The sequence below is a fragment of the Perca fluviatilis genome, chromosome 15 (genome assembly GCF_010015445.1).
Source record: "Perca fluviatilis chromosome 15, GENO_Pfluv_1.0, whole genome shotgun sequence".
In the NCBI taxonomy this organism is placed as follows: Eukaryota; Metazoa; Chordata; class Actinopteri; order Perciformes; family Percidae; genus Perca; species Perca fluviatilis.
In genome coordinates this window covers 28,062,814-28,081,723 of record NC_053126.1, presented here as the reverse complement: position 1 = coordinate 28,081,723, position 18,910 = coordinate 28,062,814, and the positions used below count along the sequence as shown (strand labels likewise).

Below are 18,910 nucleotides of genomic sequence, written 5' to 3'. Positions count from 1 at the left end.
AAAAAAAACTCTGGGGGGAAAAAAGCGACAAAATGTCAAAAGGCGACACATTTCAGAAACAAGTGGCAAAAACTCAAAAAAGGCGACGCCAAACATTGTCCAAAAAAGGCGAAAAAATTGGCATAATGTCGGAAAAAGCGACAAAAACATTGATACCGCGACAAAAACCTTAAAAAGGAACAAAAACTTTGAACAAAAAAAATAAATTATATATATATACATACACTAAGTGGGGGTACTAAGTTTCAGAACCACTGCTCTAGATGACACTCCTCACCTCCTTTTTAGGAGGCAAACCCCCCCCCCCGAGAATTTATTTTAAGTTTCACTAATTCCTTAATAATGCTCACTTTACTTCCATTCCACTTTGATGCACAGTATATGGGAAATGCAAAGAGAAGGCAACAAGTTTTGTTGGGGGTCTTAGCTGTGAGGGGATGCAGTAGTATTAGGAAAACATGTCCCACTGTGATGTTTTCGGGTATACAAGCATCCTCATTCACTGACAGTACAGTATCATCTGTTAGGACCAGATCCAGTGTCTTCCCTTCCCCACACACACACACACACACACACACACACACACACACACACACACACACACACACACACACACACACACACACACACTTTGATGTGGAAAAGCTGTGGGGTTTGCCTTCAATGCTGGGTGAGGGTGAAGTCAGTTAAAGTATGTTCACCTCATATGAGATGGATGGGAGGGATTCCCATGTTTACCGCTTATTGGTAGCGTTCATGTCATCAAGATGGTCGTGTGAGAAATGAAAATTCTGAGCATTTACAATGCAACACCATATCCAATAAATTTGGGTTTAATGACAATTAACAACAGTCATTTCATATTTGGTTTTCAGGCGCGTCTATAATATTCAGTGTCAAGTTGGATGTATTAAAACTTTTCCAAGTTTAAAAAAAATAGTAGTTACCCTTTTTAATATTTTGATCGCCGCAATATCGACATGATGTATATGGTCAAAAATATCGTGATATTTGATTTTCTCCATATCGCCCAGCTAAATATATATATATAATTTGTGTATGATGTGGAGACTGAAGCAGGGCTGTGTTTAGTTTCTTGGTGCATTTTGTTTGTTGGTTAGTTATTGTTTATTGGCCCATTTGGTGAAAATGACACAATTCACATTCCCTGTTTGTAACTGCATTGATATGTCTAATATGATAAGCTACTTCTCATGTCTGCAGATGTAATCATTGATTTCAAGTGTTTGTCTGTTCTATGTTTAATATTTATTTTTACTCGTTTTGCACACGTGTTGTTGGTTCCCTGTGAACACTAATCCAATCATGAACAAACAACTTCATTCCAGTAAGTGTTAAATCTATTTTAAAAAAAATGCCTGTCATATAAAATGTGGAAATTATTTATCTAATATATGTTCAATAAAAATATTCTAAACAATAACCTGTCCATGTTGAACTCTCCCTGTTGACCTTTGCTGCCTGCTGCAGTGAAGCGCTATAAAAAGAGGTCTCGTTAAAGGGTAACTTTGGTTGGTTTTTTTTCACCCCATGTTCCTGTGTTTTTGTGTCTAAGTGACTGATGGGAACAACAATCTCTGACATTGGTCCAGTATTAAGAGAGATCGCTGCAGTCAGTGAAAACTGCTACAATGTGAGTTAATGGGACAATTGTCCAGCTTGTATTTACCTTCACAAAAGTGCTCAGTTTGCCACTGACAGGCTCAGATTAATATTCTAAGTGTGTGACAACAGTATGGAAAGGATTTCTAAGGAGGTCGACCTTTCTGTTAAGGGTAAGAGCCTTTATTTTTTTAAAGCCGAAAAACCTCCGCCAAATGGCGTCCGCTTAAGCCACCAGACTCCATGTAAATAAACAGGGATTTTAGCATCGTAAAATACACTTCAGTCAAAGTCGGCGTTCTTCCTGAAGTCCACAATGAGCTCCTTGGTGTTCATGGTGTTCTGGAGCAGGTTGGGTCGGTGATGGGGCCGATCACTCCGGAGTCGTCCGCAAACTTAACGATGGAGTTTTGAGTCGTATATACTGTAGGTTTCATTCCTGAGATTAATTTAGTAGCTCTTCTCTAGGACCTTATCAATCTTTGCTACATATTTACATGTTTATGGCCAACAGACTGAGCTAGAAAATCTAAACCTTTGGGCTGTCCTCAGAACAACACAAACCCAGCTACAGCAGCTCCTGTTGTATCAGTTCAGGCCTTCATTTGATTTTGTGTACTTTGTCCTCTGTCTGTTGCTAGGATAAGTTCTTCATAAATGAACTTGGCACGATGAGAAGGAAGAAATACACAAACAAGAAATCTTTTTTTATGACTTTTATAGATTTGTTACCAAGTAAAAACTTCAAATTGAAACCAACATTCTTTCAACAAACAAGGAAGTGACGTTGGAATCTGACAGAGGCATAAAAACACAGACAGCTGCTTGGTGGTATCCTAGCAACACAGCGGTGACAGTCAAAAAGATCTCTCGTGTTAGATTTCCCTACCAGGGTAGCAGAGGAACACGGATTCATTCTATGTGCAAGTGGACTACGTTTTGGTGACCGACTGGTGACAGTCGAGTCAAAGCTTTGGCACACAATGTCAAAGCAGCAGGCTGTGCCCGGAGCTGCATCAACCCCTCCACTCCTCCATCTGTCAGGGCTCCAGAGCCATGTTCTCTATGCCGACCTTCCGCCCGCGAGGCTGCCGAGAAAGCATAACACACCGCTGTCATTAGCCATGTTCCCATCCACACGCTTTTATGCAAATTCAGTTATATCGAATGAAAAATGCCTTATGGAAACAGTCCAATTCAATTGGATTTTTCGACACAAAGTTTTGTTCGTTCCATCTCATCAGATTTTTATGTCGCAAACGCCGATGGAAACGTTATTTGCCGAGTAAATAATTAATTGCGATTACGTTTTGGGTCATTTTATGGTTGCGACCGGCCATAAAACAAAAGAAGTTTGAGGTCATTTCTGCTTTCTTTGCAGACGGCTCCAACAAAGACAGAAGTGGACCAACCAGGAGACCAGAGACTTTTACATTTAATTTACTGTGGTGCTCATCAATTTATGAACCCATGCTAAAGTTGACTAAAAAGAGGAATAAAAAAATCATCTTTTGGAAATTGATCTTAATGCCTTAATTAAAAGGATTAGGAAAAATCCAACCTTTAAGGACACCAATTTTCTTTGTGAATGAATAATGTATCGTAAATAAATAAATGTTCTTCCTTGTTATTTTTATTGCTTGTTTCTCTGATTGCTTGTTTAATGTATTGAGTGTTTTATTGCTGATTTTGTAAAGTGACCTTGAGTGTTTAGAAAGGCGCCTATAAATAAAATGCATTATTATTATTATTAGTACACCCCTATGTTAAATTCCCATATAGGCAGGCAGATTTTTATTTTTAAAGGCCAGTTATTTCATAGATCCAGGATACTATGCATCCTGATCCCTTGGCCTTTGGAATTAAAATAGCACCACATCATCATCATCACATACCCTTCACCATACCTAGAGATTGGCATGGTTTTATTTCAGTTAGCCTAATAGCTGGTTTGATTTGCATTGAGAGATGATTTTATGGAAAGTACCCCATGCCAATCTCTAGGTATGGTGAAGGGATATGGGAATTTAACATAATGGTGTACTTATGCCCCCTGTATTTTAAGGAAGAACATTTATTTATTTACGATACATTATTCATTCACAAAGAAAATTGGTGTCCTTAATGGTTGGATTTTTCCTCATTTTTTTAATTAAGGCATTAAGATCAATTTCCAAATGATGAGTTTTTTTATTCCTCTTTTTAGTCAACTTTAGCAGGGGTGTGTAAACTTAAGAGCACCACTGTACCAATTTATACAAACTATCTGCATCATCATATTGATGTATTGAGAGCGTCGTTGTTGTCTTATTATAGCTTGATATATCTATCAGCTGGCACATACTGTAAGCACTATTACAATATGCAATATGAATCATTTGTAGGTAGACGGCGCGATCCATTTTGGCTAGCATACTTTATTCCCAAATGTTTGCTAGAGTGTTGTGTGATTCTGTTCGAAAATGATCGGAAACACCTTAAAATGTCTCAAATCTAATCCAAATCATTTCAGTTGTAAAACGCATTCAAATAGAAATGAATGTTAATGTAAAGTAATCTGGCAAGTGACCGTGGTATAAGCGGGTTAATGCCCTTCCAGGTGTCCATTGTCCGCTATTATTAGACTTCGGCGGAGGCAACCGTCCGACGCGCACGCCATTAATACCTGACAATGGACACCTCCTCGTCCTCGGGGGCATTAACCCTTACATATACAGTGTGTGTGTGTGTGTGTGTGTGTGTGTGTGTGTGTGTGTGTGTGTTTACCCTCTCGTCATCACAGCAGCAGCAGCAGCAACAGCGGATGAGGACCAGGATGACCAGCAGCAAAACCATCCCTGACAACACACACACACACACACACACACACACACACACACACACACACACACACACACACACACACACACACACACACACACACACACACACACACACACACACACACACACACACACAATGAATGCCACAGAACTTTCTTCTATTATCCAGTTTGACAGTGAGTCATAATGGAGCTAAATTACGTGCTCTTGGATCGGTACATAAACTCCAGTACTTGCCGATGCCGATAGGCCTACCAGCATTTTAGGCGGTATCAGAGGCTTTTCCCAGGCTGGTATCAGAACATCTCTAGTTCAGTGTAGAACGTTACTCTTGTCAAGCTCAATATTTCTTTTATCGCAATTCGAATCGGAATGGCAGTATCTGGCAGAAAATTTGCACTTTGGTTTTTTCCCCCAAAATCCTTTAGCCCCATTATCTTCCAGTGATAAAAAGTGCTATAAATACAGTTCATTTTCAGTATCACCTGTTATTCTACAGTGCTTTACGTCATTTTGAAACGTGTATGTGACTTTTTGTTGTATGCCACGAGATTTGATGGATATCGCTCAGATGGCTGTTTGAGCACTGAAGTCCCCCAGACTTTTGACTGCCTCGGTTTAAGCAATGCTAAAGGGGGGGCGCGAGCATCTGAGCTGACAAGTCAAGACGTGGGACACCTACTCGGCTCAAAGGTATGTTTGCGTGTTTAATGGTCAGCACAACATTTTGTTCCAGTGGAAGTGACGGAACTGCCATCAGCAGAGATTCCATCTGGGTGATCTCTTGTGATTTATGAAACTTGAAAAGAAATCATTTGCATTAAGAGGATTCACAGCTACGCTGTAGGGGATGAGGGAGGAGAGGTGGCTCTCAAGAGGTAGTGGGGAACTTATCGCTTTCTGCTCATTTTATATTTTGCATTTGCTTTCAGTAAAAAAAACTAAAAAAGGTGTACGACTATGGAGCCTGATGCTGTGTTATAGAAATTATTTGAACGCCCAGCTTCACTCACCGATGAAGATGAAGAAGATGGCAAAAGAGGCGATGTCCCAGTCCGACTGGAAGAACTGCACTCTGGAAACCACATGGCTGAACTGAACCTGGAACTCCTGCTGCAGGCCTCTCTGATCCATCGCTCTGTATGCTGTCTCACACACACACACACACACACACAGCACACACACACACACACACACAGACACACACACACGCGCACACACACACACACACACACACACACACAGAGAAGCATTGAGCTCACAGTGCAGGGCCAGCATGCAGACTCCAGGACACATAGTTGACAAGCATCTTTTTAATGATCATTTACACAACAGGAGGGGATGTTGGAACTCAATTAGAATGTTAACGTCAATCTGTTTAAATACACTGATGTACAAAATATATAACAGGAGGGATGGAGGTCAGAAATATTACAGTAGTATATCAGAACTGTCTTAAATACATTGATTATCATAGATACTGGGGTAACAGAGACTAGCCTCGTGAGACCGTCCTGATCTTGCGAGCTCCAGTTTTCCACTCGCAGATCAGTCTGGCATCTTGAGATAGAGAAAATTTGGAGCCGCTCGCCAAACGACCGGGCCAATCAGCGTTGGTTTTGAGGTGGGTTAGGTGGTGATAGACAGATGGTTTATCCAATCAGCTAACCAGTATTTTCAGACAGTGGTCCGGGAACATGAAATGGTGTCTTTTATTCCAAAATTCTCGTTACACAAACGGCAAATATCCTTTACCGACATGTTGCTTGCTTGCTGAGCTAACAAGCTATGCTTTGCCTGCAGCAGCAGGGGTAGCCTGGCTTGTGGTTATATTTTCATACGCTTCGTGGATCTTATTGGTTGATTTGGCCCGTCTATCACCAACATAGGTGATAGACAGATGGTTCATCCAATCAGCTAACTAGTATTTTCGCCCCTTACCAAAAGTTCTCCAACGGAAAGTTCCCAGATGGATATGCCGAGCAAATGCGAAGCGATCCATCTGGCGGAGTCAGGTTAAACAGAGACGGCCAGTTGATTGCAAACAGACAGCAGCTATGTATGTAGTAGAACAAAAAAAATCTTATTTGAAATCCTATGGGGCTAGGTGCTGAGTAGGGATCGACCCATACTGGTTTCAGATAGTGTTGTGTGTGTGTGTGTGTGTTGTGTGTGTGTGTGTGTGTGTGTGTGTGTTGTGTTGGGTGTTTTTGTGTGTGTGTGTGTGTGTGTGTGTGTGTGTGTGTGTGGGGGGGGAGATTAAGTCAGACTCAGTGGTGAGTGAAACTGAAGCACTCAAAGTAACCAATGCTACTTCATCAATAGACCATATGTCATAAACCTAAAATAGAAGTAGTTTAAACTGTAACATGAACACAGTGCCATAGAATGATCAAATCCGAGCAGCAGTTTCTGGTTGAATTTAGCCGCTACAGAGCTCCGGGACGCCGGCTACCAGCGGCAGTTGTTTAGCCGCCAATAGGTGACTGTGAGCCGGCTACAGGCGCCGCCAGATGACGCTCCTTTCAGGGAGTCGTGGTAGTGATAGTTTAGACAGAACAAGTGAGCGATGACAGTTAAGTTTAGGCACCAAAACGACTTGTTGAGTTCAGGAAAAAGATGGTGATTTGGATTAAGACCCTCCCGAGAATACGAACGAGCGTTTCCTGGGTGAAAGTACACACACACACACACACACACACACACACACACACACACACACACACACACACACACACACACACACACACACACACACACACACACACACAAAAACACACACACACACACACAGTGCAACTGGATTTTGCCTTTGGATTCTCATGCGTTTTTATGCTGTTGGGAGTTGACAGTAGAGATGGGACAGGACAGGTAATAAGGTTATAAGGCAGGAAATGTATTCAAGCCAATAGGAATACTTGGAATTGATGGTGGTGGTAAATAATCATGAAAAAGGACAAGTTTGTGAACGGGCAACACAGACTTTGAGAATGAACAACAAAAAACATTACACCCTGGACCTTTAATAGACCTTTTTTCACGGCAGCCATGTTGACATGTCCAAGTAGGAAAAGCACAGGTGTATTCAAAACCATTACTGATGGCTGCATTCCACTTAGGAGAGGCCCTGGTATTGTGCATGCTGACTCACTGAAATAGCTTCCTGGGACACTTGATGGAACTGAGCCATCGTTAAGGTTATCAATTTCAGCTCTGCTTTTCCTACTATGACAGGGCAAAATGTCTGCTGTGAAAAAGGTCCATTAAAGAGTGTTTCTATGGAACCTTCCGTGTCAATTTTGTGCAATTTGCTTGAAAGAAACCCACATTTCTGATATAGAAACTTTTGCAAACAGGTCAAAGTTGACCCAAGGACAACAGGAGGGTTAAATTGCTCTAGAAGCCCAATTTTCACATCCATTTGTGGAACACTGAAATGTATTTTGAAAAAAGAGATTGAAGAGAGATTTACAAGTGAATTGTTGCCTACTGCATTTACTTTAGTTTATGTATTGTGTTGTAATGTAACAAAGTACAAATACTTTGTTACTGTACTTAAGTACAATTTTCTTCTATCTGTACTTCATTATTTATATTTCTGGAAACTTTTACTTTGACTCCACTACATTTCCTAAATAAAATGTATACTTTGAATGTGATGTTTAAGGTGTGGAAACCCTGAATCCTATAAGGAAGCCACATTAATTAATTAATAAGTAATAATTAAGTAATAGTAGGCTACTTAGTTTTTTTTTTGGTTTTTTTAATCTTCCAATAATTACTACAGTAAATTACTATGTACTTTTGATACTTAAGTGTAGTACATATCAGATACTTAAAGACTTTTACTCAAGTAATATTCCAAAAGGTGACTTTAACTACTACCAAAGTCATTTTCTGGTAGGCTACTTGTACTTGTACTCAAGTATTGTTTTCAAGTACTTTATTCAAGACTGGTACCGTACAACACAGGAACACCGTGAAAATACACCTTTAAACACCTTCTAAGTTACAACACATAGCTACATACGTCTGTATCTTCTGGCTGTAGGCTGTCCCGTATAAACCGATGCACTTCCTGTAGTGTTGACAGGTAACTAGGCGGACTCTAGACATCATTAGTATAGGCTAAGCTACATTAGTTATAGTAGCCTAGCTATAGCTTCGTGCTTCGTTCATTTAGAAGCTTTTGAAGATGGCATTTGACGAAACGAATACCATTTGAATGTACAACAAATGAAAACATGTTGGGCTATAAACGCGCTTGCCGTTAATTGGGAAGAGCCGTCGCTTACCTGTAGACGGAGCCGCTGTCTTTAATGAGCCTTTCCTTCCGGGTCCGCTGCTCCGGCTGCCCGGGGACAGGGGAGGGACACACCCACACCTGCTGCCTCGTGTGTCGCAGTTAAAACCAAACAGCTGTCTGTTAATTATCATAAGACTGACAGCACAATCCACAGTGGTGGAATGTTACTAAGAAGCCTACGTTTACTCCAGTACTGTACTAAAGTCCAAATGTTGAGGTAGGCTACTTGTCCTTTACTTGAGTCAGTTCTTTTCATGCCACTTTCTTCTTCTACTCCACAACACTCTAAGAAATACCCGTGTTTGTAGCCGTAGTCTGAATATTTCAACAGAAATTGCCCCTAGGACGTGTTTAACAGTTTCTGTTTGTTTACGTTTCGAATTGCATTATGGGACCTTTATCTGTGCTCCGACAATTGACGTATAGTCAGCTGTTCCCAACGCCGTTATCGTAAATGATTAACCAGATTCATTTCAGAAATGTGCTAACTGAGCAGCTGTGTCTGCCAGAATTTGAAATAACAGTAAACATGTTCTGCATTTTAACTGTAGCTACGCACAACAGTTCTGTTTTTAATTAAAGGACAAAGTCTGGTTAATGAGCTGCCAGTAGGCTACTAATTTACTGTTATTTTATGGCTTTATTTCTTAGAGTGTACATTTCAGAGAGAAATATTCTTTTTACTCCACTACATTACTAACAAAATAATAAAATAGACAATAAAAAAAACATAAACCAAATAAACATATGTGTAATTAACAACACCATAAGCCCATCATACACATCTCTCCCCAGCTTCTTAGGAGTCCTCCAGAAGGTTCAGCTACTTTCCCCATTTTCTAGTGTAGACATCCAATCTTATGAGGTCATAAGGAGCAAGGTTACCTCCCCTTTCTCTGCTTTGCCCGCCCAGTGAATTTGGCCCACCCATGAGAGAGAGACATTATGGCTTTCAAACGAGCAAAGTGGCAGTTGGTCCAGGCCCCCCCTCTCCTCCTCAATAGCTACAGACACAGAAATGGCATATCCTAAGGAAAGCTCATTGTGGGACTGGCTCTAGTGGCTGTAATTCTGCACCAAGGCTGAATTTCAGGAAAGAGACTTCAAATACACACACTGAAAGGTAAGTATTGACATTCTTTTGAAAATATCACAGATTCATGCCCCCCAGGTCCTAATGGCCCTTTACAAGCGGATGAATCTGAAAATGTTTTCTGCAGGGTAACATGTAGTACTAGTACTATCCCAGTTATAATCAACAATAGACCATACAAAGTGGCGAATCCCCTAAGTAATAAGAAGTTGACTGCAAACATAGTCAATTTAGCATCCAGTTCATGTCAACCACAGCCTGTCCCAAAAAAACGACTCAGATCAGTTAAATGGTAAAAGGTAACCAAAAGAGGGGCAATACTTAACCTAATTGGAATTAAAACTACCACTGCAATGATAGAACAGGATAGGAAAATTAGATGTGGACTACTAAATATCAGATCTCTGTCTTCTAAAGCAGTACTAGTAAACAAATTGATATCCGATAATCAAATTGATCTATTCTGTCTTACTGAAACATGGCTGTGCCATGAAGAATGTTAGTCTAAATGAAGCCACTCCTCCCAGTCATATTAATACTCAAATTCCTAGAGGCTCAGGCCGAGGAGGGGGAGTTGCGGCCATATTTGATTCAAGCCTGTTAATTAATCCTAAACTAAATTATAACTCGTTTGAAAGCCTTGTTCTTAATCTTCAACATGGAAAACAGTACCACCAATTATATTTGTTGTTGTCTACCGAGCACCATATCCGTATTCTGAATTTTTATTTTTAGTTTTAGTTTTCATCATGTGTAGTCCTAAAATCAGACAAAGTACTTATTGTAGGTGATTTTATTTTAATATCCATTTGGACGTTGACAGCAATAGCCTTAGTACTGCTTTCAACTCACTCCTTGATTCAATTGGTTTCAGTCAGAGTGCGCATGAGGCCACGCACTGTTTTAACCACACCCTCGACCTTGTGCTGACTGACATATGGCATAAAAATTGAAGATTTAATAATATTCCCGCAATATCCTTTATTATCAGACCATTTCTTAATAACTTTCAAATTCTTAATACCCGATTAATACGATATTAGATAAAAGCTTCTACACTAGATGCCTATCTGACAGTGCTATAGCTAAATTTAAGGAAGATAGTCCAACAGCACTTAACTCATTACCGTGCTTTAATAAAACAGAGGACCTTTATGTAAACTTTAGTCCCTCCCAAATTGATAATTGTGTAGACGGTGCTACGGCCTCGCTACGGACAACTTAAGACTCTGTTGCTCCCCTCAAAAAGAAGACTATGTAGCAAAGGAAACTAGCACCTTGGTATAACTCCCAAACTCGTAAATTAAAACAAATCTTGCGAAAACTTGAAAGTAAATGGTGTTCCACCAAACTGGATGAATCTCGTTTAGTTTGGCAAGACAGTCTGAAAACCTACAGGAAGGCCCTAAGAAAGGCCAGATCAGACTATTATTCATCACTGATAGAAGAAAATAAGAACAACCCAAGGTTTCTTTTCAGCACTGTAGCCAGGCTGACAGAGAGTCACAGCTCTACTGAGCCATCTATTCCTCTAGCTCTTAGTAGTGACGACTTCATGAGCTTCTTTAATGATAAAAATAAAACAATTAGAGATACTATTCATCACCTCTTGCCCTCAACCTCTAACGGTTCACCTTTAAATGACAGACTGCTAAAAAGAACGATTAGACCTGACATATACTTAAACTGATTTTATCCTATAAACCCTCAACAATTAATGTTAAAGGTCTCTTCAGCTAAGCCATCTACCTGTGTCTTAGACCTATATCTAATCTCCCCTTCCTCTCTAAGATCCTTGAGAAGGTAGTCTACGTAGCAATAGCTTATTTGAGGACTTTCAGTCAGGATTTAGAAAGCATCATAGCACAGAGACGGCACTGGTGAAAATTACTAACGACCTTCTAAGTCAGTGGTTCTCAACCTTTTTTGTATCCATTATCCAGGTCCCCAACGCAAATATTATGTAGGCTAATTGCCCCAAATATTAATGATTATGCCCTGATATAGGCCTATTATTGTTGTTACTATTCTTATAAAAAAAATAATCAAACTCAAGTCATGGAATGACAAACAATACATGTATTAGTTTCCCAGGTATCAAAAAAGCCATGTGAATAGAAATTATATGTATTTACAGGTTTTTAAAAAAATGCAACCATTTGACATTCAAATTAAATAACAGCAGCCAATCAGAACGACTAGATATGTAACATTCAAACTATAATTAGGTATTATCAAAAGGCCTGCTGCATGTCCCTGGTGTGAACCTCAGCACCTTTATAATATGACTATAATTTGAATGTCCTTTTTTGTTTGTAAAGTGGCATTGGGTGTCATGAAAGGCACTTTAAATAAAACGTATTATTATTATTACAAACCCTAACGGTAGCCAATCAGAAACAGCTAGCAATTTAACATTCAAATCTATTTTTTATTCAAATCTAAATCTATAATCGAATTGTTCCAACAAAAAGGACTAATTACCTCTTTATCTTCTTCTCCTTCATACATCATTTTCTATCCATGATAAAGCAGATGCAGCTTCTCTCCAAATTTGAGGAAAAACATACTTTTTAGGAGTAGGTGGTAAAGAATCTTATTTTATTGAAGCTGTGAGTGTGGGCTGGCAGTGGGGGTGCTGGGTCCTAAGATGGCTGGACTGGCAGTGGGGGTGCTGGGTCCAAAGATGGCTGGACTGGCAGTGGGGGTGCTGGGTCCGAAGATGGCTGGACTGGCAGTGGGGGTGCTGGGTCCAAAGATGGCTGGACTAGCAGTGGGGGTGCTGGGTCCGATGATGGCTGGACTGGCAGTGGGGGTGCTGGGTCCGATGATGGCTGGACTGGCAGTGGGGGTGCTGTGTCGAAGATGGCGGACTGGCAGTGGGGGTGCTGGGTCCGGATGGCTGGACTGGCAGTGGGGGTGCTGGGTCTGAAGATGGCTGGACTGGCAGTGGGGGTGCTGGGTCCGATGATGGCTGGACTGGCAGTGGGGTGCTGGGTCTGAAGATGGCTGGACTGGCAGTGGGGGTGCTGGGTCCGAAGATGGCTGGACTGGCAGTGGGGGTGCTGTGTCTGAAGATGGCTGGGGTGGGGGTGCTGGGTCCGAAGATGGCTGGACTGGCAGTGAGGGTGCTGGGTCCGATGATGGCTGGACTGGCAGTGGGGGGGCGTGCGGTCTGAAGATGGCTGGGGGTGGGGGTGCTGGGTCTGAAGATGGCTGGACTGGCAGTGGGGGTGCTGGGTCTGATGATGGCTGGACTGGCAGTGGGGGTGCTGGGTCCGAAGATGGCTGGACTGGCAGTGGGGGTGCTGGGTCCGATGATGGCTGGACTGGCAGTGGGGGTGCTGGGTCTGAAGATGGCTGGACTGGCAGAGGGGGTGCTGGGTCTGAAGATGGCTGGACTAGCAGTGGGGGTGCTGGGTCTGAAGATGGCTGGACTGGCAGTGGGGGTGCTGGGTCCGATGATGGCTGGACTGGCGGTGGGGGTGCTGGGTCTGAAGATGGCTGGACTGGCAGTGGGGGTGCTGGGTCCGAAGATGGCTGGACTGGCAGTGGGGGTGCTGTGTCTGAAGATGGCTGGGGTGGGGTGCTGGGTCCGAAGATGGCTGGATTGGCAGTGGGGGTGCTGGGTCCGATGATGGCTGGACTAGCAGTGGGGTGCTGGGTCCGATGATGGCTGGACTGGCAGTGGGGTGCTGTGTCTGAAGATGGCTGGACTGGCAGTTGGGGGTGCTGGGTCCGATGATGGCTGGACTGGCAGTGGGGGTGCTGGGTCTGAAGATGGCTGGACTGGCAGTGGGGGTGCTGGGTCCGATGATGGCTGGACTGGCAGTGGGGGTGCTGGGTCTGAAGATGGCTGGACTGGCAGTGGGGGTGCTGGGTCCGAAGATGGCTGGACTGGCAGTGGGGGTGCTGTGTCTGAAGATGGCTGGGGGTGGGGGTGCTGGGTCCGAAGATGGCTGGACTGGCAGTGAGGGTGCTGGGTCCGATGATGGCTGGACTGGCAGTGGGGGTGCTGGGTCTGAAGATGGCTGGGGGTGGGGTGCTGGGTCTGAAGATGGCTGGACTGGCAGTGGGGGTGCTGGGTCTGATGATGGCTGGACTGGCAGTGGGGGTGCTGGGTCCGAAGATGGCTGGACTGGCAGTGGGGGTGCTAGGGTCCGATGATGGCTGGACTGGCAGTGGGGGTGCTGGGTCTGAAGATGGCTGGACTGGCAGGGGGTGCTGGGTCTGAAGATGGCTGGACTAGACAGTGGGGGTGCTGGGTCGAAGATGGCTGGACTGGCAGTGGGGTGCTGGGTCCGATGATGGCTGGACTGGCAGTGGGGGTGCTGGGTCTGAAGATGGCTGGACTGGCAGTGGGGGTGCTGGGTCCGAAGATGGCTGGACTGGCAGTGGGGGTGCTGTGTCTGAAGATGGCTGGGGGTGGGGGTGCTGGGTCCGAAGATGGCTGGATTGGCAGTGGGGGTGCTGGGTCCGATGATGGCTGGACTGGCAGTGGGGGTGCTGGGTCTGAAGATGGCTGGACTGGCAGTGGGGGTGCTGGGTCTGAAGATGGCTCGGGGGTGGGGGTGCTGGGTCTGAAGATGGCTGGACTGGCAGTGGGGGTGCTGGGTCTGATGATGGCTGGACTGGCAGTGGGGGTGCCGGGTCCGAAGATGGCTGGACTGGCAGTGGGGGTGCTGGGTCCGATGATGGCTGGACTGCGGTGGGGGTGGCGGGTCTGAAAGATGGCTGGACTGGCAGAGGGGTGCTGGGTCTCAAGGATGGCTGGACTAGCAGTGGGGGTGCTGGGTCTGAAGATGGCTGGACTGGCAGTGGGGGTGCTGGGTCCGATGATGGCTGGACTGGCAGTGGGGGTGCTGGGTCTGAAGATGGCTGGACTGGCAGTGGGGGTGCTGGGTCCGAAGATGGCTGGACTGGCAGTGGGGGTGCTGTGTCTGAAGATGGCTGGGGGTGGGGGTGCTGGGTCCGAAGATGGCTGGATTGGCAGTGGGGGTGCTGGGTCCGATGATGGCTGGACTAGCAGTGGGGGTGCTGGGTCCGATGATGGCTGGACTGGCAGTGGGGGTGCTGTGTCTGAAGATGGCTGGACTGGCAGTGGGGGTGCTGGGTCCGATGATGGCTGGACTGGCAGTGGGGGTGCCGGGTCTGAAGATGGCTGGACTGGCAATTGGGGTGCTGGGTCCGATGATGGCTGGACTGGCAGTGGGGGTGCTGGGTCTGAAGATGGCTGGACTGGCAGTGGGGGTGCTGGAGTCCGAAAGATGGCTGGACTGGCATGGGGGTGCTGTGTCTGAAGATGGCTGGGGGTGGGGGTGCTGGGTCCGAAGATGGCTGGACTGGCAGTGAGGGTGCTGGGTCCGATGATAGCTGGACTGGCAGTGGGGGTGACTGGGTCTGAAGATGGCGGGGGGTGGCAGTGGGGGTGCTGGAGTCTGATGATGGCTGGACTGGCAGTGGGGGTGCTGGGTCCGAAGATGGCTGGACTGGCAGTGGGGGTGCTGGGTCCGATGATGGCTGGACTGGCAGTGGGGTGCTGGGTCGGAAGATGGCTGGACTGGCAGAGGGGTGCTGGGTCTGAAGATGGCTGGACTAGCAGTGGGGGTGCTGGGTCCTGAAGATGGCTGGACTGGCAGTGGGGGTGCTGGGTCCGATGATGGCTGGACTGGCAGTGGGGTGCTGGGTCTGAAGATGGCTGGACTGGCAGTGGGGGTGCTGGGTCCGAAGATGGCTGGACTGGCAGTGGGGGTGCTGTGTTGCGAAGATGGCTGGGGGTGGGGGTGCTGGGTCCGAAGATGGCTGGATTGGCAGTGGGGGTGCTGGGTCCGATGATGGCTGGACTGGCAGTGGGGGTGCTGGGTCTGAAGATGGCTGGACTGGCAGTGGGATGCGCTGGGTCTGAAGATGGCTGGACTGGCAGTGGGGGTGCTGTGTCTGAAGATGGCTGTGGGTGGGGGTGCTGGGTCTGAAGATGGCTGGACTGGCAGTGGGGGTGCTGGGTCTGAAGATGGCTGGACTGGCAGTGGGGTGCTGGGTCCGAAGATGGCTGGACTGGCAGTGGGGGTGCTGGAGACGATGATGGCTGGACTGGCAGTGGGTGTGCTGGGTCTGAAGATGGCTGGACTGGCAGAGGGGTGCTGGGTCTGGAAGATGGCTGGACTAGCAGTGGGGGTGCTGGGTCTGAAGATGGCTGGGGTGCTGGGTCCGAAGATGGCTGGAATAGCAGTGGGGGTGCTGGGTCTGAAGATGGCTGGACTGGCAGTGGGGGTGCTGGGTCTGAAGATGGCTGGACTGGCAGAGGGGGTGCTGGGTCTGAAGATGGCTGGACTGGCAGTGGGGGTGCTGGGTCTGAAGATGGCTGGACTGTCAGTGGGGGTGCTGGGTCCCGTGATGGCTGGACTGGCAGTGGGGTTGCTGGGTCTGAAGATGGCTGGACTGGCAGTGGGGGTGCTGGGTCCGATGATGGCTGGACTGGCAGTGGGGTTGCTGGGTCTGAAGATGGCTGGACTGACAGTGGGGGTGCTGGGTCTGAAGATGGCTGGACTGGCAGTGGGGGTGCTGGGTCTGAAGATGGCTGGACTGGCAGTGGGGGTGCTGGGTCCGATGATGGCTGGACTGGCAGTGGGGGTGCTGGGTCTGAAGATGGCTGGACTGGCAGTGGGGGTGCTGGGTCCGATGATGGCTGGACTGGCAGTGGGGGTGCTGGGTCTGAAGATGGCTGGGGGTGGGGGTGCTGGGTCTGAAGATGGCTGGACTGGCAGTGGGGTGCTGGGTCTGATGTGGCGACTGGCAGTGGGGTGCTGGGTCCGAAGATGGCTGGACTGGCAGTGGGGGTGCTGGGTCCGATGATGGCTGGACTGGCAGTGGGGGTGCTGGGTCTGAAGATGGCTGGACTGGCAGAGGGGTGCTGGGTCTGAAGATGGCTGGACTAGCAGTGGGGGTGCTGGGTCTGAAGATGGCTGGGGGTGCTGGGTCCGAAGATGGCTGGAATAGCAGTGGGGTGCTGGGTCTGAAGATGGCTGGGGTGGGGGTGCTGGGTCCGAAGATGGCTGGACTGGCAGTGGGGGTGCTGGGTCTGAAGATGGCTGGACTGGCAGTGGGGGTGCTGGGTCTGAAGATGGCTGGACTGGCAGAGGGTGGTGCTGGGTCTGAAGATGGCTGGACTGGCAGAGGGGGTGCTGGGTCCAAAGATGGCTGGACTGGCAGTGGGGGTGCTGGGTCTGAAGATGGCTGGACTGGCAGAGGGGGTGCTGGGTCCAAAGATGGCTGGACTGGCAGTGGGGGTGCTGGGTCTGAAGATGGCTGGACTGGCAGTGGGGGTGCTGGGTCCGAAGATGGCTGGACTGGCAGTGGGGGTGCTGGGTCCGATGATGGCTGGACTGGCAGTGGGGGTGCTGGGTCTGAAGATGGCTGGACTGGCAGTGGGGGTGCAGACTTGCTGTTCCAGTGCGTGGCGTGGCTATGGGCAGCAGAGGACTCTGAAGGGGGGTGATTTCTGAGAACAGAGATCTTCCAGTTAGTAGCGTCAGGGAGCGGAGCAGACAGGGAAGTCCAACAACAAGAAACTAGACCAGATCCAACTCTAGAAGGCTGGTGGAAAAGCATACTCAGTGGTCAGCAACAATCCATCAGGGAGGGGTAAGTCAGACTCCGAGGTGTATAGTCCAGGTGCCAGAAAGTAAAAATCCTGCCATGTTTTTGGATCTGCCTCTACATCTAGAACAGGTGTTTTCACTAACGAGCTCATCTACCTGGTAGAGGAGCTGGTTTAGTGATGGTTGGGACAGCTGCTGGACAGGATTTCTACTTTCTGGCACCTGGACTATACACCTCTGGTCAGACTGGCATCTGAAGGCACATGATGGAGCAGGATGAGGAGCAGGGGCGCTGACTGGAATTGGTACCAGGTGTGGGGAGAATCAACAGGGGGGGGCGTGTCCTCACTCTGTGGAACATGTAGGCAGGAACAGAAACACAGACAAAAAAAAGCACACCAAACACACACACACACACACACACCAGACTGTCACCGTGCAGAAGTCACGGCAGGCGGGGGGCGTGACATGAGCTACCTGTCGACTAGCTACAACAATACAATGCTGCTTACTCACCATCTGCAATAATAATTCACTTTCATAACGTGTCATATATTGTCAATTTTTTTATAATGAGTACTTTTACTTCTAATGGAGTATTTTTACACTGTAGTATTGCTACTTTAACTTAAAAGATAAGTATAAAAAGCTCCTTATGGTAAAAAAAACTTCTAAACAAAAGATGAATACAATCTACATCTGAATCAATGCAATGAAACGTTAAAATGGGTTGGGCTGTTTACCTGTTCTCATCTTCATCATGAAGCACGAACCAAACAAAGGAGCACTGAGCAGCAGGGGGCTGGAACAGAGGCTCCTGTAGCACTCACCTTAGCAGATGCTGAAAAACTGGTTCCGCCACGATTGAATATAATCCTTACCCACCAATGCATCTATGGAAATGCATCCCCCCCCCCCATCTGAAAGAACTACTCACCCCTCTAACTAACCCTCGATCCCTCCGTTCAACAGACTCAAACCGCCTCCTCCTCCCCAGGACTAAGCACCGTGGGGGATCGGGCTTTCTGTTCTGCCGCTCCTCAGATCTGGAATGCCCTCCCCGACCATCTGAGGGCACCTCAAACTATTGAGACTTTAAATAAAACGACTAAAACATTTTTATTTAGCACAACTTAGGAGTTTTAATAAACCCTGCAAGTCTATTTGTATTTTATATTGATGTTTTTACCACGCTTTTAAAGTCTTAACTGTAGCACTTTGAGATTTGCTCCAAATGTGAAGTGCATTACAAATAAAATCTATTATTAAATGTATTATTAAGTCTCCTCGGGACTCAGGACCCACTCCAGCTGTGATCCATTGATCTAATCCAGCGTTTCTCAAATGGGGGTACGTGTACCCCTAGGGGTACTTTGGACAACTGCAGGGGGTACGTGACATTTTTAGCAAAATGTTTTTCAGTTACAAGACTGTAGTTACTTCTACTGTCTTTTTTACTGTCTAGTTT

General features: G+C 46.5%; 1 protein-coding gene across 2 annotated transcripts; it reads right to left on the bottom strand.

The window, feature by feature from the left end:
- Nucleotides 1-2,326: 2,326 nt before the first annotated feature.
- On the bottom strand, nt 2,327-9,135 carry smim22 (small integral membrane protein 22). Of its 2 annotated transcripts, none has more exons than XM_039825915.1 (4): nt 8,741-9,135; nt 5,459-5,590; nt 4,390-4,460; nt 2,327-2,711 (listed from the first exon to the last, which is right to left on the bottom strand). In XM_039825915.1, exons 1-4 carry the CDS (start codon nt 8,880-8,882, stop codon nt 2,664-2,666), a joined length of 393 nt encoding a protein of 130 aa, XP_039681849.1. In that variant the 5' UTR covers nt 8,883-9,135; the 3' UTR covers nt 2,327-2,663. The 2 variants fall into 2 exon arrangements, with proteins under 2 accessions (XP_039681849.1, XP_039681850.1); XM_039825916.1 differs by lacking the exon at nt 8,741-9,135 and adding an exon at nt 8,476-8,698.
- Between the last annotated feature and the right edge of the window lie 9,775 nt (nt 9,136-18,910).

Coding starts and splice junctions, on each gene's coding strand:
- smim22 (XM_039825915.1), bottom strand. CDS start 8,882: ATGATAATTAACAGACAGCTGTTTGGTTTTAACTGCGACACACGAGGC. Junction 4,461..5,458: donor CATCTTCTTCATCTTCATCG/GTGAGTGAAGCT, acceptor GTGTGTTGTCAG/GGATGGTTTTGCTGCTGGTC. Junction 2,712..4,389: donor GCTGCTGTGATGACGAGAGG/GTAAACACACAC, acceptor CTTTCTCGGCAG/CCTCGCGGGCGGAAGGTCGG.